General features: G+C 33.0%; 1 protein-coding gene and 1 long non-coding RNA gene across 3 annotated transcripts; one reads left to right on the forward strand and one right to left on the reverse strand.

Annotated features, from left to right (window-relative positions):
- Positions 1-319: 319 nt before the first annotated feature.
- LOC130054789 (uncharacterized) lies at positions 320-6,172 on the reverse strand. Its single transcript, XM_056165575.1, has 6 exons — positions 6,080-6,172; positions 5,699-5,758; positions 2,650-2,703; positions 2,495-2,545; positions 1,400-1,516; positions 320-470 (listed from the first exon to the last, which is right to left on the reverse strand). Exons 1-6 carry the CDS (start codon positions 6,138-6,140, stop codon positions 427-429), a joined length of 387 nt encoding a protein of 128 aa, XP_056021550.1. The 5' UTR covers positions 6,141-6,172; the 3' UTR covers positions 320-426.
- A 3,696-nt stretch (positions 6,173-9,868) lies between these two features.
- On the forward strand, positions 9,869-16,232 carry LOC125653883 (uncharacterized). Of its 2 annotated transcripts, none has more exons than XR_008803128.1 (3): positions 9,869-10,108; positions 15,382-15,469; positions 16,112-16,232. It is a non-coding gene; the product is annotated as an uncharacterized LOC125653883 (long non-coding RNA). The 2 variants fall into 2 exon arrangements; XR_008803129.1 differs by lacking the exon at positions 16,112-16,232 and adding an exon at positions 15,578-16,104.
- Positions 16,233-23,824: the final 7,592 nt, after the last annotated feature.

A 23,824-nucleotide genomic window follows, 5' to 3' on the forward strand; every position in this document is an offset into this window, starting at 1 on the left:
TGGAATCCCGATTTCGTGTACATCTGAAGAAAGTTTGGTTTTTAAATTCTCTCTTAAAAATCATAAGGTACAGCGGTAGGAAGTGTTTACACACATTCGCGTTTCTTTAGTGCACATTCACTTTTTATTCGTACCTGGAATCCTGTGGTAAAGGTGGGGACGCGTGTGAGATTTGAGGCGGTACATGGGAACGTACGACTGCTCTGGAGAGCAATGAAGCTTATGGACTTTTTTGTTTTCCACACTGGTAGCTGAAACCTAGGAAATGATTATCTCTATTGAAAGTTTTTTCCATTGTGTAGAAGGAAAAAAAATGCCATTACTAAATATTTTTTTTATTTGGTATGATTTGTTGTGCATCCATTTTAGGCATCTTCATTCTAATATTCATCCTCACGCATTGTCGTCATCGTTCCTACCAATGTCTCATCTCCCAAACAAATCCTTGACAGACTGTGCGATACCTAAACCTGCATATAGTAAATACATCTTTCTATATTGAGATCAGTGAAAATAGTAGAGGTCTACATCAGAAAACAAAGTTGTCTTACTTGGATAAATGCAAAACAATTGAAAGCAGCGCATTTATAGAGTCAGTAATCACCAAAAATGATAAATATCAGCGATTCAAAATGTAAACGGTGATCATTAATTGTATGACGTGGAAATTCTACCTGATAGAAAACACGTGTCATTTCACATCAAGTTTTGAAAACAACGGTTGATGACGCAATCTTGCACCAAACACTTTCGGATTTCAAACATTTCGGCTGAGCATCACTGAAGAGACATTATTTGTCGAAATGCGCATCTGGTGCATCAAAATTGGTACCGTGTAAGTTTTATCAAACACTTTCAGAAATCGTATAATTCAGTGAAAAGAGCCTATACATATATGTATTTCATAAAAAAAAATATCTGACTTTTCCACACATTGATCAAAGGTTAACTGACAAACATGAAACCATTCCCTCATATTGGAGTGAATGATTGATAAATTGTTCTTGAAGAGATGCCTGAATAAATGAATAGATAAATGGCTCACGAGCGTTATCTCTGACCACAGCACCCCATAATGAGGAAATGGAACTAGAAACAGTTCCTGTTGGTGCAGAAGGGACCTTTTCTCTTACTTGAACATACGCATATATACTTATTTGTTATCAAACCAGATCGATGTAACAATGAATAACACATAATATGTCCCAAAACAGAGATGGGAAACGAAAGCCAATCTGCTCCAAGAGAAAAGTTGTAAGTACTAAGTGAATATATGTAACAATAAATAAAATGCATTTGTATTTCATACAAAATAAAATGCACTTTTTTTAGGTACACATGAACATGAAAACATATTCACATACTCATAGGCCATTATCAGGTGAAGCTTTGTAGTTACCTTGTCCTACTCCCTCTATAACACGGCCGACACTGACTCTCCTTCTACGTCGTGACCTCCTGCGGCCCCCTTTTCTCCTACGTCGGCCCCAACGTTTTTGTATGTCATGTGTTTCATCTGATGAATAATTCACAATTTTTATTGATCTTTTCAATCAATGATCAAAAGAAGTTAGTGATTGTTTAGTGTTCTATAATAACATAATCATAATGAGATGTTGATTCCTCAGTCTACTACGCTAATATACTTATAATGACAGATTCGTCTGTCTTCTACACTAATATAATTATAATGAAAGAGAGAGTATTTTACACTACTATAACTACAATGAGATAGCGAGTGTTCAGTATTCTTTAATGATATAATTATAATGAGATACTGATTGTTCAGTATTCTACATTAATTTAGTTATAAAGAGATAAAGTAATCTACACGAAAATAACAAAATGATATACTGATTATTCTGTAATCTACACGAATATATTGAAATAAAGTAGTCTACATTAATATATTTATAATGTGAGAAAATATTCTACAATAATATATTTATATTGAGATATAGATTGTTCAGTATTCTACACTAATATGATTGAAAACTTCAACAAAGTGACAGAATACTGTAAACGTATTATATTTGGCGTGTACGATATTTGGCGGAAATCGTTTTTTCAACAAGTTAGCGTAGATTTCATTTAGCGCATTCTCGAATTACTTTAAACATCTATATTTACGGATGGCATTTAGCGATGTACTTGATTTAGCGGAAGCTGCGTTCCGCCAAAGGCGCTAAATAGAATACACAGCCAAATGTTATGCATTTACAGTATATGTTGTAAAATATAGTACGCATTTTATGATGGCTGCAAATTCAATAGAAATGAAGAAATGTAAGAAAAAATCTCATATTTGAACATGACTGATTAACCGCAAGGTTTCACGCCAGTATGTGTTTTATGAAATGTTAACTAGCATCCATCAACTTTCCTTAAACTTCACAGTTCCTGCTGTCATGTTATATGTTTTCAAAATGAAATATCTATTCAAACAGGTAATCTCAAATAAAACATTGATGCTAAAATGATTTCAAACACTTACCCTCATTTGATAGCGCTGAATCGCCCACTGCACGTTCAGACTCTATCATATCTAAGAGAAATGTGAAAAAAAAGTTTTAATTATTCTTCGTAACATACCATCTAAGAGATAATTTTATCTGCAATACATACAAAATCATCTAGGCACTATACTACCTGCAATTGCACTATCTATATCTCGCCTGGTTCGAATCAGCTCATGCTTCCCATCTGAAAAAAGATTTATAATTATGAGGCGAGTTTTACTATTTGTTTTCAGAAATTGGGACTTTAAATTTTCATACCGTTGGGTTATCTACGATATCACCATCTAATTCTACTGTTTTTATTGAAATGTAACAATTACTGGATTTGAATGAAACTTTTTGATGGAAAAGTGAGATTATTATATCGAACTATTTTCTAAATCTATTTTAATCGCCTTTTATATATACCCAGTAAACATTGAAACATTTGTTTATAGAATTTGATATAAAAATTGGATGCATGGGTTGTTATTACAAACGACACATCAAAACAAAACTATGTACAATCTATCCGTATGAGGTTAGTAATCCAGAAGTGATAAAAGAATCAGATAGGTTACATGAGGACTATGTTTTGGTTCCAGTTGACAAAGCTTTTAACAAAGTTGTCTTTGTTTGAAAGGATCGTTATTACAATTGTATTTTAAACGGACTTGGCATTAATTCTACTTTTGAGAATCGTACTTATACCCCAACTGCATTTTAAAAGGATGAAATTCTTCAAAACCATGCTTCAGTTTTGAACACATTTAATATCCCAGTCAATGGGTCGTATGAATATGAGTTACCGTACCTATACTGCATTCCTACAATTCATGAAAATCCTTACAAATAAAGATACATTGTTGGATCCAGTAAATGGTATACCACGAATCTATATTTGCTCCTCACGAAAATATCAACACCCGTGAAAAAGAAAGTTGAAACGTACTGTGCGACTACAAATGCCAGAAATGGTGGTAATCAAATGTGGACGCTAAACAATTCTTTTCTCAAATCAACAACATCAAAACGTATGACTTTTAAACACATTGCACGACCATTCCTCATGAAATAATAACTACACTTTTTAATGAAAGCTGGAGATGACGAACAGTGATCAATCTCATAACTTTTATAATGTAAAACTTATACGGTACCAATTTTGATGCACCAGATGTGCATTTCGACAAATAATGTGTCTTCAGTGATGCTCAACCGAAATTTTGAAATCCGAAATAATAGTAAACGTGTACGCCCTAAGAGCTATAAGCAATACAAAATAGAGCATTGGGGTAACAAATGCCACTGGACATACCAGATGTGGGATCAGATGTCGCGGGGGATTAAGCATCCCCTGTCGACCAGCCACACCCACTGTGGGCCCTATATCTTGATCAGGTAAACAAAGTTATCCTAAGTCAAAATGAATGTGCCAAGAACGCCCAAACAATTGGTATGACATTTTAAAGATATGACATTATAGACAGTTGCTTATTGAAAGATAAAGATAACGAAAAGTTATCAATCTCATAACACCTGTAAACAATGCAAAACAGAAAGTTGGGCAACCACGGACCCCTGCATATACCAGAGCTGAGATCAGATGCCTCGGAGGATTAAATATCCATTGTCGACCGATCACACCCGCTTTGAGTCCTGTATCTTATCAGGTCAACGGACTTATCTGTAGTCAAAATCAGTGTGCCAAGAACGGCATAGAAATCACCATAAAATACGTCGGTCAGCATTAGACCCAATGATAGGTTGTATTGGCAAATGAGATTGTTATAACGACCATAGAATTTGCAAAATGCTGACTTTAAACGAGACTGTCGGAACCCTTGCACCATCAAATTGTTTGTCATTCTTATTTGTAAAACCTGGTTATTTGCAGAACACGCCTGTATGTATCGAATCAGTTGAGAGATATAAACACCATGTACAGGTGATAATGGGTTATAGGTGCCTAACTATGGAAAGTAGACGATGGAGAAGCTGAAACCATCCCGTTTATCATAAATTTGAATTGTTCATTTCCCGTTAATATCTATTTTAAATCAAATATCTAAGTATGAAACCGAAGTGGATGACTCTGTGGTTTCATTTATTTCCAGCTCACAAGAATATATCGAATTTACATATGAATGAATATTAACATCTTTAATACGTAAAACGTTATCGGTAAATCTAAATGTCGCATTGAAGACCACAGCAAGGGATTTGTTTCTCAAGTAGAAGTTATTGAATAAATTCTGCTTGATATAAATATAAAAACAGGTCAGCTAGCAAATGAGCACAATTCGTGCCCATAGGTATTTCAACAGACTTTAGGAAGACCTGATCACCAAAGACTACGAAGACATTGTCAATGAGGAATTCATTTCAATTTCAAAGTATTTGTGCGTGAATCAGAGTAGTTATTAACAAAGTAATTTTTTAGATGAGTAATCAATAGATATAAACATTTGCGTTTTCCATTTTTGTTGATGAAGAAGACTACTGACAAACAAGTTGATGGTGCAGGACTTCCAACAGTTTCGTTTAAAGTCAGCATACCGCAAATTCTATGGTCGTTATAGCAATCTAGTTTGCAAATACAACCGAACATTGATTTACATGCAAGTGATAATGGAATATTTCCATATAGATATGAAAGACCAGCTTTGTTAATTTCAAGCTACATTACTATTGAAATGTAAAGATAACGAACAGTGATCAATTTTATAACTCCTACAGGCATTACAAAATACAGAGTCGGGCAAACACGGACCCTTGGATATACCAGGAGTGTGATCATGTGCCTAGTAGGAGTAAGCACCTCGATCAACCTGTTGTATTAGTAAACTATGTCGTTATAACGGCCATATAATTTGTGAAATACTAAGTTTAAGCGGGAGTGTTGAAATCAATGTAACATCAGTTTGTTTCTCACTAGTCTGCCTCAATGCAATAATTGATCATATGGAAAACAAGCTCTAGGGTATTCAATAAGGCTGTACAAATATGGAACCTTAGATATACTAAAAGTGGGATCGGGAATCTAGGAGGAATAAACATCCATTTTGAATCGGCAACACCCAGCGTGAGGCGTATAGCTCCATTGGGTAAAAACGTGTAGTCCGCAGTAAATAACAGTGATTAAAAACGGAATTAGATATATAATGCTATTAATTTCATAAGCAGATGAAGTTACTCACCGAGGTCTGAGGAACTTTCGACATGATGATTACTTTCGTCAATGCTCCTGCTGGATGATTCTGAAATTATAAGTTTTGTGAGTCACAACTTTCAATAAATATAAATGAAAATAACACGATAGATATTACAGTTGCACATATAGATACTGTACATTTTTTATTTTACGCGAGCATTTATCATCGCGAAATCACTCATGGACATCAAATCGCGAGAAAATAAATACGCGAGTATTCTGTTGATTAATTTTTTTGCATGTATTTTAGCAATATGAAAAAAAAGCGTCAAATATTTTTCGCAAGTGATGTTTCTCGCAAAACTACGTGATAATAAATTCCTCGCGTATAATTAGAAATTTACAGTAAAGATAGGTTGATATTTACTTTGCAGAAAAATACCAATTAGTGGTATTGCGAACAGCAGTAATACCCTCATAGGAACCATATTGAATATCCGTCCTTGCGAGTCTCAATTATATCGAGAGACAATACCATGTCTTTATATACACTGTAACAAACGGAAGTTTTAGAAAACAAATACGTAAATGAAATTATCCCTTTAATCACACCTGTCAAATTGACGGTTTTCGAACAAATACGTATGCCAAATTACCCATTCCGTACTATTATTTATAATGTTTGAACAAGCTATTCTGTTTGGTTATTGTAAAACACATCAAATTTTCAGGACGTTAATTTGTTTTATATGGGGTTTTCTTATAAGGTCTAAGCACCTTCTACAAGCTGTCGGTCAAGTTTTTACTTGGTGTATTTGATGTTTCCGTTTACTTTCAGCTAAAATACTTTTAAATTTATAATCCTAACGAAACAGTCGTAGTTATTTTGCATAATATGATATTTACACAAGTAGAGACTGTAATTCAGCTTCTCATCATGGTAATCAAAATAGCTTAACTCAACGGCATAGGTTGTGAATATACAATTTCACAAGAAAAGTTTCCATAAGAAATATCCATTATTAACCGTCGCATCGAATCGTCCGCCAGCATTTTAAGCATCCTAAACAGTTTCCAAGGACAGAGAAGGAAATTGTGATACACCATTTTTATTTTTTAAAAATGTCGGAACAGAGGAAACAATTCTAAATACCCCTATATGAAGAAAGCATGAATACTATCGGTATGTAGGAATAATTTTGTAGTTTTCAAAGATTATCAATACATTCAAACTTGTACAATGTACATGGACTAGATCCTGTATGGTCATTTTAAGTGCATCATAATAAGAACCTTTAATCGATATCTAGATTTACAGCTGTTTAGGAAGTTAACTGGGATTCCTTGATTGAGCTAAAAGGAAATCCCAGTGTCTTCGACACATGCTTTATACTTAGCCACAGCAAGATATTTTGTCTTCCCATGAAGACACGTTTAAATACATTCTGCCTAATAAGAATCTTGTAACTCTTATAATGTAAAACTTATATATACGGTACCAATTGTGATGCACCAGATGCGCATTTCGACAAATAATGTCTGTTATAAGGAATACAAAATGGAGAGTTGGACAAACACGGGCCCTTGGATTTACCAGAGGTGAATATATAAATAGATATAAATAGATATCCTATTGAATATGTATTCTAACGAAAAACAAATCATTCAGCTGTAAAAGAAACGGAATGGCATTCCATCGTGGAATTCCAATATTCTTGTAGTAATGTTTCTTATCGCCAGGATATGGTGATCATGTCTCTCAATTGCTTTAAGAGCCATTCTCTGTAAGCATCAATATTTTCAATATAGGGATGGATAGGTACCCTTGCCAATTTTACTGAAATATGGTATATAGTGATTATTTGATACCCTATCATAGAATTTGGCACAAAAATTGTAATTAAGGTACTGTTGTTGCCATAGTAACAAGTACACATTGAAAATAGCTCCCATGGTGATTAGAAATGCTCGATTTGGCCTGTTTTTAATTAAATATAAATAAATTAAATTGACTGGTGTGCAAATTTCTCTATTGCTTGCTTAAAGATTAGGTTAATCATAAAAAATACATAATAAAAAAATCAATAAATCAATATTGGATTACCTGTTGTTTCCTTAGATGAAAAATCAATGTCATTTTTCAATTTGTCAATTTTGTCATTTTGACTATTTTTGAAAAACATCAATTTTAAGCCATTTTATGACATCATTTACAAGAAACACGACAACATATGCTTGAAAGTTATATATGATTTAATTCATCTCTTTATGTGTAAAATCTAAAAAAAAAAAATTACCAACAAACTATGTCTTATTTTGCTAATAAAAAATATATAGCTTCAAAAATTGGTTGCCAAGGGAATATAACAAATCTCATGATCTGAATATATGAGTAATGTTTGAATATCTTATCAATTTGATATCCCTAATGTATTAAATTTGGCATAAACAATGATACATGTATATTATGCATCCTCATGTTATGAAATATTTTAGTTGTCATAGCAACCATATTTCAATATTTGAAAACAGAGTTATAATAAGTGAAGTAGTACATCATTTATCATAATGATAAGTTGTATTAGAGAGCATTACAGGTTTGCTTAATACCATGTTATAGTGTAAACTATCTCATTGTCATATTATATTTGAACAAATAAATGTATTATGTACAAATGACTGCTTAGATTAGCTTAGCTATGTCAATGATAAATAATTGTGTTACCATAACAACCATTATATAAGATATATGATTCCTTTTAGCTTTGAATAAAAATGCTAACTATAAAACTGATTTGTTTCAGGAAGCAGAAACATGTATACCTATTGTTATGTGAAAGTGTTGTCATAATCTAAATAATTGTTATAAAGTACAAAATTTCATAATTTCCATGGATTAGTCATAAGTTGATGAAGAAAACATCTATAAAATCTTGAAATCAAAAGACAGTGGTAAAAGATTATACTTATAATAAAAATGAAATTTTATAAATGTGTTTGAATTACTTTGTATCCAATGTATTTTTGGTTATTCACAAGATAAGAGTACTAGATATTTATGTTTATAGGTATTTCCTGTAAAAGCATTATGTAACTCTGTTTAAGCATTTATATTTGATTATTATAATAAAGGGGGAAATATGAAGAAAAATATGTTACTATGGAAATAAAAGGGCCAGCAACCATAATCATTGAAAACAATTCTATGTACTTCAGTAGCTTGATTCTATGATATCATAACTTTGTGTTTGTATTCATAGGCTGGCTAAAATATCCTAATTAAGAAATAATGCAATATGTAGTTTACTTGCTATAGAAAACTACTTCCTTGGAAACTTGATGTTGGTTAATTAGATCTCTTTCCATTTGCATTAACAACAAGTATGTTACCTCCTTATACTAATTTGAGTAAGTTTTGACTAGAGATAGTCCAAAAGTCCTGTTATAAAAATGTTGGTAATCTGACTGTTTTGTCACCATGTAAACATTAAATAGGAACAGTAGCAGCTACATGTAACGTTAGTATATCAATTAATAGGTATGCATGCTTTTCCAACATTTTGTAAGCCCTGATTTTCACAACCCTTTGATTTTATTTCTTTCGTTCTCTATTAATCCAACTTTAGTGAAAAAACCCTGACTATGGATGGTCTTTTGGCTGGTGTCAGTACTCCTTCCAGAAGAACATAAGTGCACTTTTCTAATTTGTAGCAAATAATTTCCTTCATTTCCATGAATATTGCATTATTTGATGATGGCGTTAAAAAGATGATTCACGATGCAATATTGAAAATTGATGCCTAACAATATTTCCAACATATCCATTGTTTATAACAACACAATTTTCAAGTATGTGAATTACTGCTATTAAAAACAGCTTAAGGTTGTGTATCAAAATTATAAAATGGGTTTATGTACCATAGGTCAATGACTTATAAGATGCAGGCATTACAAAAATATTGCCCACCTACCTATTCGGGGTGTTGGTGTTATGTTGTTTTTAAAAGCAAATTTTGTGTCCATTTTGGTAATATCAAGAATATGAATTTAAAGTACGGGACTGACGATTTTGAAATTACCGCGCAACTCCGAATGACGTAAATAAATCCTATGTCGTTCGCATCTCCTATTTGATTCTGAGTGTATGTTAGATAATATCTACAATGCAATTAATTCTATAGATATATTTTACATAATATGACAAAAATATTATTATATTCGAAATAAAAACAAATCGCGTAAATTTTACGACTTTAATTACTTTTCGGCAATGTAAACATAGTGAGACTTTTGAAACATTGAAATGCGGGGAAAACGCGGATTTCAGTCAGCTAAAGCGATCCAGCGTTACATCAAGGTTTTTTGACCCACAGAAGACGATGGAAAGCTGCCTCACCAAGACACCAGACGCCGGATCATCTATATTTGCAATCGCAGACGCAAGACATGTGTTCAGGTTTGTCAATCACTGTTAACAGGTTAATAAATTAATGCCGAGTACGCATGTACGTCAAATAAGAAGAAAACAAAATTGTTCAAGTGCAAATCTTCCCAAAAATTCCATGAAAATCGATGCTTGAAAACAATATTGAAATAGGGTATGAATTCACCGGCGCTTATTAAATTGTCAATGTCAACTGATTGTTCATAGACTTTGAAGATCTAGATCAACCTAAATTATTTAGCCAAACATACAAAGTGTATGATACAAGCATCTGAGTATGAATATGTTAAAGTATTTGTCAAGTTTTAATATACATCTCTATAAATTTAAATATCTGTTGGAGGAGGGGTCATATAAAGCTAGGATATACACAATAGATCAGTGGTGGATCTTTGGTTTTACATAAATTGATGAGTAAGATTTTTTCTTCCTTTAATAATTGATGTTTGCAGTACAGAAAACAGAGACAGCTGACACTATAAAAATCTACCACCACATACAAATTATACAAACCCAGTGACATGCTTTGATTTATTTTCACTTTGTGCAAAATATACATCATAATGCCATAAATGGGTCAACTTTTATTTATTTTACTATATAATTGATTTTGAAATCATTTTCATCCACTTATTAAGATTCAATTCATAGTAACCTTTACACCATTAACAGCACAAATATCTCCAGTATCTTGTTTCAGTGTCTTATTTTTTCCCCGGAACATTGCAGCCATACACATATTATATGATTGTGTTCCACTCTTACAAAGGAATATAATAAAATGGAATGATAAATTTCATTAATCATGCATGTTTTCTGCATCTAATGTTGCTAAAAGTTTTTGAAATCATGAATAGAATTTATGTCCAGATCAAATGTTTTTTGATAAATGTTTTAGATTTCATAAAAATGAGTTTAGAATTATGATTTAAACAAAGGTTATTTTTCAATGAGTTATAGGCCTAACGTAAGATGTGAAAGTTGACTCATTCATGACAGTATGCTGCAATTCTATGCCAGCATGAATGTGTTGAACAACAAAAAGAATATGAATTGTCACTCAGCTTCCTTAGGCCCCAATATTAACACTTCATGTAAATAGCCGAGGTTCATTGATGTATCAGTATTGTTTTTCAGTTCAGTAATTCAAATACCCCCCTCCCCTCCCCCCGAGTAACAAAAAAGTAATTTTATTACAAAGGAATAGTAATACACTAATTGATAGCTGATTACAATAAAATCGTAAGGTAACCATGGCCTTTTTCAATCATGCAGGAAGATGGATGCTAGGTATTTTCTGCCAATTAAGTTTAAATTCAGCCCAACAATTTCAACACTATGACACTACTATTATACATGTACAACACTAAATATTTTTTTTAACAAGACGCTTCATTAAAGAAATTTATTTAACATTATTAGTTTTCTATTCACCTAATGTATTATCTAGTTTCTTCGGGCCAAAGTGTCCACTATTAAATATCAGCTAGACCATGTAGACAGATTCAATGATGAAATCTAGTTGTATTCACCTTTTTTGTGTTACACATACCATGTGAGAGTAAAATATAATTGTTCTATATCTATTTCATGTAAACAATATTTGGGAATTGTCAAGCTAGCTGGATAATTTTGCTGCAAGGCATTTGATATCATGATATCATATTGTGCTTGTTTTTAAAATATATATGCAAATTAAAGATTCCCCAAGTCCTATAATGAAAAAATGACAAGCATGGTATTATGATAAATATGTACGTTTTTGTTATATGCATAATTTTGCAAGGAACTCTAGTTTTTTTTTAAATGCATACATACCTACATGTATATACTGCCCACCATGAATAAGTATACACTCACCAAAATAAGTTACTTGTGCATAAAAAAGAAACATGGGTTACATCATAGATACAGATATTTTGATGCAAATACATAACTCTTGCAAATAAACATATAATGCTAGGCTTTTAACTTTTCATATCCTTCTGGTCTTTTTATTAAAATACTTGATTTTCTGAATTCTCTAAATAAGAGATATTATGTAAAATTTAAATTGAAACTATTTCGAACTATTTACTAATACATATTATTTTGTATTTGATGTGAATATAGTAACTTTTATAAGACCCTTTGATTTTTCAACTGTAATAAATCAATATCACAATTTAACAGACTATATTAAAATATTGAAAGTCCATTATTGTTTCACATATATTGAATTTGTACCCTTAACTAATTATTTTATTGAGCTTAATTGAAAGTTATATTCAGTGAATTAATTTGGCTCTTTTTCATTATATCATATACTATTGGCTATCATTAAGGTACAATGTATCTAGGTTTATATAATTGCACCTGTCAATAAGTTAGTCCTAATGCTAAATGCAGTTTGGGCAAGACACACATCAAATATTTGATGCAAGTGTACCTCTAAGTTTTGAGAGGAATTCTTAAATCATTTAACATGTAAAGGGGCGATGGCGAAATCAAAAGTTCAATGTCTGACAAAAAACTAAATTCACATCAAAATTGGTACCGTATACGTTTTACATAGTTTTCACAAAATCACACCCCACTCCCCTTAAATCTAAATATTATGAATGTTGAAATTAATCGATTAACAAGTAAAAACATGCGAATATAAATAATACTGTTATACTTTTACTCCTGTTTATTCACAAATTAAAGTGTACATTTAAAATATTTAATGTTCATTACCGGTAAAATGTAATATATTATTATGTGGTTTTTAACAGCCACTTGTCTTTTTTCCAATAAAGTGAAATCGATGTTGGATGACAAAAACTTATTTGAGTTTTTACTTTCCCTGAGGCCCCCTAACTATTTGAATTTAATTTTTTTTTCCTGACATTGCATGGTCTTTTGATTTCGCCCCTAAACATGATGGACACTCAACAACCATGGATCAAATTTTGTATGTTGACTCTGCCATTGACCCAATAACCAGAAAACTTACTACAAAATTTATACTTAGTAATAAGTTTTTATACAGGACCCTGCATACAAAATAACCTCTAAAGTAATAATCTTGAATACTTATGATATTCATTGTAAAATTTAATATTGTTTAATTATTCTATTAATATATATCATAGGGGCACATACTTCATTACAATTTTATGTCTTAATTTAAGTTATACACACACAACTACATGTATATAATTTATTGATTCTTTTAATAGATACCTAAAATTGTTCAAATACATGTTGTCAATATTTGAACAATGCACCCACAGGAAAGAAATATGGAAGAGTGGGGGATGCAAACACAAAACTAAACAATAGTAATTTGTCTGCATGTGCATGTACGCGCACGTACGTGCATTGCAATTTTGGTACCAAAAAATTGAAAATCAGAATTCACAAGGAATCAACATGAAACCTTGTTAGGATGATAGTATATCATTTGTATATACGCAAAATGATAGTCGTGTTGTCTGCACGCGCGTGCATGCACATGCATCACATTTTTCGTACACGAATTTTGTAATCAGTGTAACTTTTTTGTTGCTCATTCAAATGGATTGATATTCATATCATAGGTAGATATTGAGATCCTTAACTGATCTGGATTGTCAAAATTACCAATCTGCACGCGCATGCACGTGCGCTTCTTTTTAATTGGATAATACATGTACTAAAACATCTGTAACTCTCTTATTAATGAAGCGAATGAGTTGATATTCACTTCATAGGTAGATGATATGTGTATATATATATTGGTGTAACAAAAAATGCCAACGCAAACGTGCATGCACATGCATCACATTTCAAAAGTTAATTTTTTTAAGGACGATAATGTTTTTGTTTTTCATCAAATTCTTTTGATTTTGAGGTTTTAGGTGTGTCTTGGTACTCCTTACAAATTGCTGTGGTTAAAATTACTGGTCAGCACGTGCACGCACGTGTGATGATTTCTGATTGGATGATTTTAAAATCACTATAACTTTCTTGTATTTGATGCAAACATTAAGAAATTCTTTCTGTGGGTATATGATAGAAAGGCCTGTACTAGAATGACATCAACAGAAGTACGGAATCATACTCGTGTGTGCGTGTATGCACGTGCATTGCTTTCTTTTATTTCTTTGCACTGAAATGACCATAGTAAATCATAGGAAATGTACTACATGTAATTAAAGGCTAAAATAAAATGATTTTTGCTATAGGTTTACAATGACTTTACTTTTTAACTGGTTTGGGGAACATATGTAATGGTCCCAGTTACAATTAGAACTAGTTACAAATGAAATTTTTATTTTACTTAAGATTGCAGAATTTTTATCTTTGATATGATTTTATAAAGAAATGCAACTCATTTTTAGGTCAAGTGAGCATTTCTGATCACCCATTGTCTATCGTCTGACTGTCTGTAAACTTTTCACATTTTTGACTTCTTCTCCAGAACCACTTGGCCAATTTCAAACAAACTTGGCAAAAAGCATCCTTGGGTCGAGGCAAGTTAAGTCTGATGAAATGAAGGGTAACACCCTGCTCCAAGGGGAGATAATAGCGAAATAGTAGATATATATTGACAAATTTATAAAAAATTCTCCACAAAAATCCTGTGGGGATCTGTGTTGGAATAGATCCTCAGTACCCTCTTGCTTGTCGCAAGAGGCAACTAAATGGGGCGGTCCTTCGGATGAGACTGCAAAAACCGAGGTCCCATGTCACAGCAGATGTGGCACGAGATAGATCCCTCCCTGCTCAATGGCCCTAAGCACCGAGCATAGGCCTAAATTTTGCAGCCCTTCACTGGCATTGGTGACATCTCCATATGAGTAAAATATTCTCGAGAGGGACGTAAAACAATATTCAATCAATCAATCTCCAGTACAATACTTCCAGAACAAGCAGGCCAATTTCATGCAATGAAGGGCCATGCTACCTTTAAAGGTATAAAAGAGATAATTACAAAAATAGGGAGGGGTCAATTAAAAATCTTCTCAAGAACTGCTGGGCAAGGAAAGTTCAAATGTTCATGGCAGCTTCCTGACATAGTGCAGATTAAAGTTTGTTGAAACCATGGCTCCTGGGGAGTAGGATGGGGCTACAATAGGGGATCAAAGTTTTATATCTGAATATATAGGGAACAAATCTTTAAAAAGCTCCTTCATAAAGCAATAATTATATATAAATATTTATTATATTTAATATATATATTTATTTAATAGTAAATATATATAATGCTATCCATTTCACGTAATTTTTGGAATTTTTTAATTATTATGATGTCAGCCTTACACGTATATTTTTCACAGGTTTTGAATATAATGTCTCCAGTATGGATATGTTTGACGATTGTTACCATAGAAACGAACTCACAGACCAACATGTATGTCAAAACAGGTGGGGTTTTTTTTTGGTAAATTAAATATAGTGGTACCCATTTCAATCAATTTTAGAATTTTTAAATTAGTCATACCCTTCCGTTTTTTGGTGTTTTTTTTACACTAGGTTTTGAACATGATGTCTCCAGTAAGGATATGTTTGATGATGGTTACCATGGGAACGAACTCACAGACCTATGTCAAAAATGTCATTTTCTGATAGAATAGACATAATGCTATCCATTTCACTCAATTTTAGAATTTTTTAATTAATACACTTCCGGGTTCTCTACAGGTTTTAAATATGATGTCTCCAGCAAGGATATGTTTGATGATGGTTACCATGGTAACGATCTCACAGACCTATGTCAAAAATGTCTTTTTCTGATAGAATAGACATAATGCTATCCATTTCATTCAATTTTAGAATTTTTTGATTATTCTGATGTCAGCCATACACTTCCGGGTTCTCTACAGGTTCTAAATATGATGTCTCCAGCAAGGATATGTTTGATGATGGTTACCATGGGAACGATCTCACAGACCTATGTCAAAAATGTATTTTTCTGATAGAATAAACATAATGCTATCCATTTCACTCAATTTTAGAATCTTTTAATTATTCTCATGTCAGTCATACCTTTCCATTTTTTGTTTACAGGTTTTGAACATGATGTTTCCAGCAAGGATATGTTTGATGACGGTTACCATGGAAACGAACTCACGGACCTATGTCAAAAATGTCTTTTTCTGATAAAATAAATATAATGCTATCCATTTCATTCCATTTTAGAATTTTTTAATTATTCTGATGTCAGCCATACACTTCCGGGTTCTCTACAGGTTCTAAATATGATGTCTCCAGCAAGGATATGTTTGATGATGGTTACCATGGTAACGAACTCAAAGACCTATTTAGAAATGAATTTTTCTGTTAAATTAAAACTAATGCTAATTACTTTAATCACTTTAGGAATTTTTTCACTGCTCTGATGTTAGTTCCATACCCCCTTTTAGACAAATAGTAAATTTCAGTCAATTATAATGTCTCCAGCAAGGGTATCTTTGATGTTCGTTACCATGGAAACGAACTCACGAACCTATTTAAAAAATGTCTTTTTTCGATAAAATGAGTACAATACTATCTATTTCACTCATTTTTAGGATTTTTTAATTACTCTGATGTCAGTCCCATACATCCTTAAAGTTGTTCTGTTTCTGTCAGACAAATCCTGATTGCTTTCTATTAATTTAAAAATTGTACATTTTAAATTGCAGACTGTGAAGTTCTCAGTCAGTGCAGGAAATGAATCAAACAATCTTTAATTATATGTTCAAGATTTATCTAAAATTTAGTTTGTAAACAATGGCTAACACACAATATTTGTTTTTGCATTTATCAGTATTTAATCAGTAAACTGCATGTACAGTTGCATTATTCAGTTGCGTTGAGTTACTTCCAAGAAAGGTGATGAGAAATAATAATAAAAAAAAGTCCATCACATATTCTCCAACAGTCTCAATATTTGTGATTTTCTCAGTGTACACATTCCAGCAGATACGTCTTTAAACAAGTTACAGCCATGTTGGATCCACTTGAATTTTAATGACCCACATTTGTGTTGTCATATGATGATGTTGAGTCTTATACATTCCTCACCGAAAACATTTCTGTCTTAATTTTAATTAGAACATCCAATCTTGAATCCGCATACTGACAGTCAGAACTAAAAATATATAGATATATTAAGAATAATAAATGTTTCTTGCTGATTAATACGTTTATGATAGCAGAATGATCAATTGAAGACTTCAAAATGAATTTGAATTGACAGACTTACCAATTTATTGTCATTTCGGATTTCAAACATTTCATCACTGAAGAGACATTATTTGTCGAAATGCGCATCTGGTGCATCAAAATTGGTACCGTATAAGTTTTACATTATGACCCCTGGGTAGAGGCCTCTGCTGGTGGACACTTAATCCCCGAGGGTCTCTACAGCCCAGTAGCTAAGTACTTCGTTACTAACTTGAAAATACGATTGTATATTTAATTGCTGTGGTATGATTTAGAAATTAATTTCAAAATTAAGTATTATCTCCCTCATGCATAGCTCTTATCCCTAGACGAATTTGACTTCACTTATTGGCACCCTTTTTTCCCTAACATAGCTCTTACAAGTTTATTGTCATTTCGGATTTTTATACATTTCAGTTGAGCATCACTGAAGAGACATAATTTTTCTAAATGTGCATCTGGTGCATCAAAATTGATACCATATAAGTTTTACATTAATGAATGGTCACAAATATTAAAGCTAATGTGATAAAACTTTAATCACAAACACCTATCGGCACAGGCATTTCTTCTTTAAGATTTTGCTAGAATGTTATGTTCAACGGTGAATTGCATATTATTTGTTTACTGTCTAATTATTTTATAACTATGGCAAAATGAATAACATTAAACTACTCACGGATCTGAACTGTTATGACAGTGACATTAGACGCATTTAATGTCATTTGTGCATTTCTCTTTTGGCTAAATTTCTTAGAAGTGTTTGCATACAAGTTATCCCAATTGTAAACACGATCACTGCGTAAATGATACGTCATCATTGAAAGCTACCCATCAAAGGCATATTTTAGTTGCTTTAAAGACTTAAACCAGCACAAAATATCCGAAACACCCTTCACTGTGACTGTAAGTTCGCAGATGTCTAATTTCACTTCGCTAAAGGGACGTAACTTGTCTTCGTCAATATGTTTGGATAATCACTGTAGTCAAGAGTCGATGTGATCAAGAGTTTGGAAAAAACCCGCATATTTTCACAATAGCGCAAGATGAAAGGTGAAGATAACGAACAGTGATCAATCTCATAACTTCTACAAGCAATACAAAATAGATAGTTGGGCAAACACGGTCCCCTGGACACACCAGAGGTGGGATCAGGTGCCTAGGAGGAGTAAGCAAATTTATTTATTTTCTTAAATGAAATAAAACATTATACCATTATACGTTTTAATTCTATGATATATAATTCTAGTAGATACGATATACATTTATCAATGTAAGAAAAACCCACCTGTTGTTGTGTTTCTGCACAATATTGAAATAATTTTCTTTTATTTTCAGCGGATAACTGCATTTACCTGATCAGGATATAGGACTCACGGAGGGTGTGCCAAGTCGACAGGGGATGCTTACTCCTCCTAGGCACCTGATCCCACCTCTGGTGTGCCCAGGGGTCCGTGTTTGGCCAACTACATGTATCTATTTTTTATTGCTTATAGGAGTTATGAAATTGATCACTGTTCGTTATCTTCACATTTCCTTTGGCCCTTAGGTAATGTTAAATTGACCTTTAACGGATTCTTTACATGACACTTGCAGATGTACTTCGATTACACGGACTTTTAAGATATCCATTTTCCTCTCAATCTATATATATTGCTTCAGCTTTGATCTTAATTTGTAAATTTTTAGTTATTCATGTATATGCATATATGCCTACTAGGTCACTATTTACACATTAACACCTAATCACATCTGTGTACATGATAACCTCGCTTTTGACAATTCCATAATTGAAATACCATATTATCTTCCAATTTTATTTCATGACGGGGGCGGGGGCGAGAGGTAATCGGTAGAATTGCTACATGTACACAAGTGCATACAAGTATCATTATTACAACTGAACTTGGCATTAATTCCACATTTGGTAATCGTATTTACGCTTCAACTGCCCATTCAAAATATAAAATTCTTCAAAACGATGCTTCAGTTTTAGAAACATATAACATCCTAGTCAATGAGTCAGATGAATATGTGTTACGGTACCTATACACGATTAAAAAACTTCATGAAAACCCTTAGAAAGAAAAATACATCGCTAGATCTAGTAATGTTTTACAAAGCCCCTGAAAATATTAACAGGTGGAAAGGAAAAAGTTCAAACTTATTGTGCAACTACATTTGCCAGAAGCGGTGTAAATCAAACGTGGATTCTAAACTCTAAAGACTTTTAGTTAATTTGAAATTGCAAACCTTTTTTCAAATCGACATCAAAACGTTTGAATTTTTAACACTTTACACGACCATTCCTCGCGAAAAAGTAAAGACAAGATTTTTTGACACCATTGCCAGTTGCCTCTTTAACACAAATGGAAATCAGAAATATACATAAATATATAGTGATTCAATAATCGAAAAAAACAACAACAATACTTTGTTCAACAATACTCTGATTCCACGTGCAAGTACCATGACGTTGTAATAAAAATATGCTGGAGTTCCTCACTGACAATATATTCATAGTCTATGGTGATCAGGTCTTCCAACAGTCTGTTGGCATTCCTATGGGCACACATTGTGCTCCTTTATTTCCTGACCTGTTTTTATATTCTTATGCAGCAGAATTTATTCAAAAACATCTACGTGAGAAAAAAAATGTTGGCATGGCCTTCAATTCGACATTTCGATATATTGACGATGTATCATCTATTAATAATAACATTTTTCGTTTATAGGTCAATTCGAAATATCGCTGTAAACTCGAAATAAAAGACATCACAAAGTCGTCAACGTCTGCTTCATACTTATATATTTCATTGAAAGTAGATATAAACGGAAAACAAACAAACAATGCAACTGTTTGACATACGTGGGGATTTCAGCTTCTCCATTGTCAACTTCCCGCATTTGTGTAGCAATATTTCATTATCACTTGGTGTTTATATCTCTCATGATTCGAGAACAAGAGCTTGTTCTGCGTATGGGTATTTTTCAAATCGAAGCAGGCTACTAAAAAACAAGTTGATGGTGCAGGGGTTTGAACAGTATAACTTAAAGTCAGTATTTCGCACATTCTATTTTTGTTTTAACGATCTAGTTTGCCTCTGCAAAATAATATTGGATCAGATGTTGTTTGACGTGTTTCATACCGATTGTTAGTCCGTTCTTTGAACACGCAGGTATGTTAAGGCAGGTCATGCACCCTTTATGCACGTAAATTGCATAATTTTTAAAATCTGTCGTACACAGAGAGAGGAAGCTTCTAACTTTTAAAAACTATTTTGCATCATAACAGCATAACAATCATGCGCTTCCGTATAACGTCATTGCATGACTGTTATAAATAGATCATGGATGTACCTTAATAGAAAATGGAATAGTAGCACACTACCCCAGGATTTAAATATTGGTATAACTGGCGATAATGACGGTAAAACATTCATAGTTTATCATAATCCTACCACTTTCAGTAAGAAATAATTATTGAACATTTAAACACGAAACCATCTAGCCCATGTTTTACATTTTGCTGATGCTAAGCAGTTTTCTTTAAATATTTCCTTAATAGACGATTCTATCAGTAACTGCCGTGCACATTAGTTTATGACCTTTCACACGGTGTATAAAAAGTATTTTTATGCGGGATATATTGATATCGGCCAAAAGTAACTAGTAAATGATTATTTTTTCTTTTTTTCATGAAGGAACATCAGGATGTCCTTTACAATGTGTATAAATTTCATGGTCAGTTTCTATGTATACAAGGGAGATAATAAGCTTTGAATTACACCCCTTTTCGAAAATTGTGAATTTTACAAGATCATTCCGATTTTGAATTCAAAAAAAATAATTTGGCGGAATTTTTATCTATATCTTTTACAATAATCTTTAGAATATATGCAAAATGTAAAATATAGAATAATAGCATGCTTAAACATAACCATATAATAAGAAATTGGGAAATGTAATGATTTGGGGTGGAAATTAGTACTTAAAAAACAGGATAATCCAGATACTAAATGAAGCACTCCTCAAAAACCTGTGAATATTTTTTTTGCAAACACTGCAATTAAAAGCTATTCATATACCTAACTTCCTGTAGAAATATGAAGGGGTGAAGGTAATCTTGATTTTGAGGTAGGCGTCCTTAAAGTTGTACATTGGTATATTCACTTGGGGTTAGGGTTGGCGAAATATTTTTTAATAACTTTCAAGCTTATATTCTTTACATTTACAACTACTGTTAAAAGTAAAGGGCGAGGGGACAGTTTAAATTTATTTGCACTACAAAATAAAAAAAACGCTCATTGTCAAAGACGGGGGGCAGCCTAATTCTTCGTGGTTGTTTTTGGAATACATTGTTAAAAACTATATTTATTTTAAACCTGCTGAAAGAGGTTCGAATTTTCATGATTATGGAAGAAAAATTAAATTAATGAAAACAAATTAAATTTTTTATTTCTTTTCAAAAATATATGTATATATTAAACATGGATTCAGACAAAACGTCTAGTCTAGCACGACAATCGTCTTCTTTCAAACCACGAGTTATATCAAGTTAACGTCAGTATGAGCTACTACATGTACAGTATAATCTGTCTAAACCGGCTATCTGTGGTTCCAAGGAAATTGGCCGGTTTGCACAGAGTCCGGAGTGCAGAATGTTGACAAGAATGAGAGTTGCCTCCCTTGTATTCACTATCTATGCATACATGTGTAATGATTGCTAACGTTTTAATATATCACAAAAGAATTCAAAATGTAAAAATATAAATGTCAGTGTTTAATTGTCGTGCTCATTTGATAAAGTTTCAATTTTCATTAAACAGTTTAAAATCTGGGAATTATTCGCGCAATTTTCAGTTTGTAAATTGTCGATTTCGTCTACATCATCGCTGTTATCAAGTACTACATTATGTACGTTCGTCAAGTTTGTGTTGTGTTCGTTTAAAATTTGTCTTTTCCCGCTTTCATTGTAAATGTATCGCTTTCAACTCTCAATTTGTGAAACGGAAACTAATGTAATGCCGAGTGATCGACCGGACAGGGGGAGTTGTGCTAACTAACTGCATATCATCACTGTCTGACTCGCCGTAGAGCTCCGAAAAGTCCACGAGGGGAAACCCTGCTTTTGGAAAACATATCGGGATTGTTGCCGATTTTGTTTCATTCCAAGAATGTATCGAATTCATCGATTAATTGAACTTTGTCTTTAAATGTCAGTTCTCGTCTCTGTCGTTAGGGGGAGGGTGCCATTACCTCTTGCGTGATGCTGTCATAATTGAAAAGTGCACCCCCTAAATATCAAGTTTTATTTTAAACTGATCGCGACTCCTCGCCAGTTGCACTCTTTTACTTACCTGTGGCTTCCCTTGAGACACCCTTTGTGTACACCGGATGTGATCGACCGAATACCGACAGGTTGGTCATCGTGGGGTGGCTGGTTTAAATGCGATAATTAGAGCTAATTACCAGCAGTTGGGACCTTGTGTTCACCGAATACCACTGACCGCAAGAATTAGAGTGGTGTATCATCGAGGGGCCGGTTTACAAAGGATAATTAAAGTTAATTGATAGCAGTTGGGACTGTGTAAACCGGCCGATATACAGAATACGCAGTATCAGGAGTACAGGGAATTATTAATAAAGGATTTTTAAAGAAATGTTAGGGAATATATTTTGTGGCCGGAATTGACAGAGCGCCGGAGTACTCAGAGGCCGGTTTGGACAAATTATACTGTACTTCCTTTACAAGTTCAACATCAGTTACGCGGCAATGGTAGCTAGTGTCGCTTGACTTGATCGTCTCCTTGCTATTTGTCAAGGTATTTATGTGTCGCACATGTTGTGACTTTGCACCTTTTTCTTTTTCACACGTCTGCTTTTCGCATACATTCCGACGCGTGTCATATTTTTTACATTATTTGCCATTTCCGCAGCAGTGTTTCGTAAAATAATTTGGAATATGAAATAGTTTGAGAGAAAACGTACTTATATTTACATGAAAATGCTTGCGAAAATTAAACATTCCCAGTATGGACGTTACTATTTGAACAAAAGTATCGAATGTCGACATAAGGGGGAGAGGGGAGTATTTTTCGCAAATAATGTTCGATTATAAAAGCACCGGAATAGTTCATCAGTTTCCCAAGCAAGATTCGGAGAAATGTGTGTCCAGTACTAGTTTCAAACTACTATAATGGATATCAACAAACGATCATCATCTTATACTTGTAACGAGTCATTGTTTACACACGATTGGCTTTCTTCTTGTAAATGCCTAGAGATGCAAATTGCATGTACATCTAGGAGCGACTGTGGTGACTTATAGGCTATGCTATCAAAAGTACTGTGGCGCATACTATATATATAATATATGCAATGTATATGAAAAGGGAGATTTGTAATCAATATTACATAAAATAAAAATTATCAGTTGACAAGAATTCAATCGCTCTTAAATGTACATGCAATTTCATTTATGACGTCACATTATTTCGCGGATTTTATCCCAGTAAAGATTTTCATAGCCTGCTTTAACATACCCGCGCACTGTTTGTAACTACGAATAAC

Source organism: Ostrea edulis, chromosome 5 (genome assembly GCF_947568905.1).
Source record: "Ostrea edulis chromosome 5, xbOstEdul1.1, whole genome shotgun sequence".
NCBI classification, from domain to species: domain Eukaryota; kingdom Metazoa; phylum Mollusca; class Bivalvia; order Ostreida; family Ostreidae; genus Ostrea; species Ostrea edulis.